The sequence below is a fragment of the Scardinius erythrophthalmus genome (genome assembly GCF_964197995.2).
Source record: "Scardinius erythrophthalmus genome assembly, chromosome: 3".
Classification (NCBI taxonomy): Eukaryota; Metazoa; Chordata; class Actinopteri; order Cypriniformes; family Leuciscidae; genus Scardinius; species Scardinius erythrophthalmus.
Genome location: NC_138223.1, coordinates 50,735,245 through 50,738,166, shown reverse-complemented (window position 1 = coordinate 50,738,166; position 2,922 = coordinate 50,735,245). Strand labels below are relative to the sequence as shown.

General features: G+C 42.0%; 1 protein-coding gene across 1 annotated transcript; it reads right to left on the bottom strand.

Annotated features, from left to right (window-relative positions):
* Positions 1-1,437: 1,437 nt before the first annotated feature.
* LOC308688257 (sialoadhesin-like) lies at positions 1,438-2,516 on the bottom strand. Its single transcript, XM_081361215.1, has 2 exons — positions 2,172-2,516; positions 1,438-2,073 (listed from the first exon to the last, which is right to left on the bottom strand). Exons 1-2 carry the CDS (start codon positions 2,446-2,448, stop codon positions 1,778-1,780), a joined length of 573 nt encoding a protein of 190 aa, XP_081217341.1. The 5' UTR covers positions 2,449-2,516; the 3' UTR covers positions 1,438-1,777.
* Between the last annotated feature and the right edge of the window lie 406 nt (positions 2,517-2,922).

Below are 2,922 nucleotides of genomic sequence, written 5' to 3'. Positions count from 1 at the left end.
TATATTTTGTTTAAAACAACCCAAACACACATAAACATTTGGATGCTGCATTAAACAAATTCTTAAAGGAAAAAAAAATGTAAATAATAAATCAACTCTATAGCTGATTCCAAGTGATCAAGGGCTTAGGACGTTCCAGTTCAGCCCATTGCAGTTTCCGCCAGTAGTGGGCACTCGCAATGACGTACATCCGAGTGAACGAGACGGAGGGAAGTTAGCGAGTGAAGGGCATGACAGTTTTGGACTGGAACGCAGCACAGTATATGCTTGTCTTGCAGCAACAGCAGAAACCGGCGGAGAGCAAGGAATACTGTGAGCAACTTGAGGCAATTGATCTGCCACTGGAGTCGAGTTTGCTCTTTCCCAGTTGACCTGAAGCCCCAGATGGCTGAGGTGTCTGAGCACCAGGTCCCTGTGTTCACACAACTGATCTCGCGAGTGGGCCAAGATGAGCCAGTCGTTGAGATAGTTGATGATGCGAACACCCACCTCCCGTAACAGGGAAAGGGCGGCCTCCGCGACCTTCGTAAAGACACCGGGTGACAGGGAGGACTTTGTACTGGTATGCTCGTTCCTCAAACTCAAAGTGTAAGAACGGTCTGTGTCAAGGGAGAATTGAGACATTAAAGTGTGCGTCCTTCAGGTCGATCGCTACGAACCAATCTTAGGGGCAAACACATTTGAAAAGGTGTTTCTGTGTTAGCATTTTGATCAGAAGCTTGTGAAGGGTCGATTCAAAACACACACATCCAAGATTTGCTGTAACCCACCACTCTTCTTGGGAACAATGAAGTTGGGCTGTAAAACTCCCTGACCTCACATCGGCTGGAGGGACCGACTCGATCACGTCCTTCGCCAGGAGAAACATGAGGTCTGCAAAATCTGCATGCAGAACAGGGGCCTCTACATTCACCACTGAGGTTAAACGGATGCCACTAAATCTGGCACTGGGAGAACTGAATCGCATAGCCAAGTCTGATTGTCCGAATGAGCCAGCGTAACGGGCTGGGAAGCTCTAGCCAGGCTCCCAGCAACCGAACCAGCAGGACCACTGGGACCACAGACGTACCCGTGGTGGGGCAGCGAGGTGGAGGACAGGGACCCGTCCCAGAGTGGGGTCTGAGTGTGCAGTGCAACACTACATGGCTCCACAGTTTGCCAGGGGTGAGTGAGAAAGCATACGGCTTGTTCTGAGACACTGCTTATAATTTATGGGGATTAAAAAAGAAGAATGGGAAGATGTTTATCATTATAGGGTGGTTGTGTACACACACTGCTGATACATTTATGTTCAAACACCATGTACTACACAGTTTGCCAGAGGTGCGTGAGAAAGCATGGTGCTAAAGATCATAGAAGTTTAAGTTTTCTATAAGTAATTTTTATATTTTATATAAAATATATATTTTACTAAAAAAATTCAACTAAAACTTCAAGAAAATCAAAGATAAATATCTGAACAAATTCTGAGACAAATTTTAGGTTGATATCTAAAAAAAAAAAAAAAAATCAGTACGATTTTTTGAGCGCAGTACCAAACTTTTCCACTAGATGACATCCAGACTCCTCTGATGACCATATAAGGACTCTTCGATTTCCATATATGGATTAAATGATCTTAACTACAGCCTGAACACTTTCAAATGCTTTATAGTTTGTCAAGATTTCTTTAGGTTTAGACTAAGATATTATTGTTATAAATGTATAATGGCAAGTGTCCCACGGGTGTCGGATAGTCTTAAGAATAGTGGTTAAAACATTTTTATAAATCATAAATTCAGATATTTATTATTTGTGATGTTTGAAAAGTCAGTCTGTACTCACACATGACATTGAGCTGAACATCAGGAGAGATGTGAGTGTGTCCGTCTACAGCACAGCTATATCTGCCTGAATCCTCTCTTCTGACTGACTGCAGCAGGAGTTCATTGTTTCTGTCTCTTCTCTCAGTTAATGGCTGTGAGTTTCTGTACCAGATGAATGTTGCTCTGTCAGTCAGAGCGCAGCTGCTTTTACATCTCAGAGTGACTGAATCTCCCTCTGTCACTCTCTCAGGAGACTCCACCTGAAGATCTGAACACAACACACACATTATATCAAGTGCTGCTGTCATACACTGATTATTATTCAACATAATGCACAGAAGAAGAGATAAACCTCACCAAACTCACCTGTGACAGTAAGAGTCACTCCTGGAACACCAATCCATTTTCCACCACTGTTATGAGTGATGAATCTGAAATAGTACATGTGTTCATCCTTCAGTGTCACATGACTCAGTCTGACGGTGCAGTTCTGCTGTTTATCTCCCAGATACTGAAGCCTCTGACTGTATTCAGGGTCATTAGACAGATCTGGAGGCTCGACACCCTTTTGAATTGGGCCTTTTGTCCAGAACACTTTCTCGATCTTATATCCAGTAGTAGGGTATTTATAAGTGCATCTCATTATCACTGTTGAGTCCTTTAGTGCACAGATGTGTGAAGGACTGTAACTCACACTCCAATCATCACTAGAAACCCCTGAAACACAGAATTCATCAAACTGTAAATGTTGTTTTATCTGTTATATTGGATCATGAAAACATGACAATACTTTATTACTATATGAAAACAGCGACTCATTACAGGAAATATAAGATAAATGTGAATAAATAATCTCAGTGTGAATTACTTTAAGACAGAGGAGTGAAGAGAGAACCAAGAAATCAGCCAAAAACAACAAGCTGCATGTTAGGAATTAAAATTGTCCCACACGAAGTGCCTTTTCTTTCCGTCCTTTATTTAGGTAGTGAATGAATAAAACAAAAGAAAGAAACCAGCGCTGGGAAGCTCAGGAAGACAGCTTAGCTTTCCAAGAGTCTGGACAAATATATACTGAAAATGTATAGGGAGTATCACAATCTTAACCAATGAGAACATA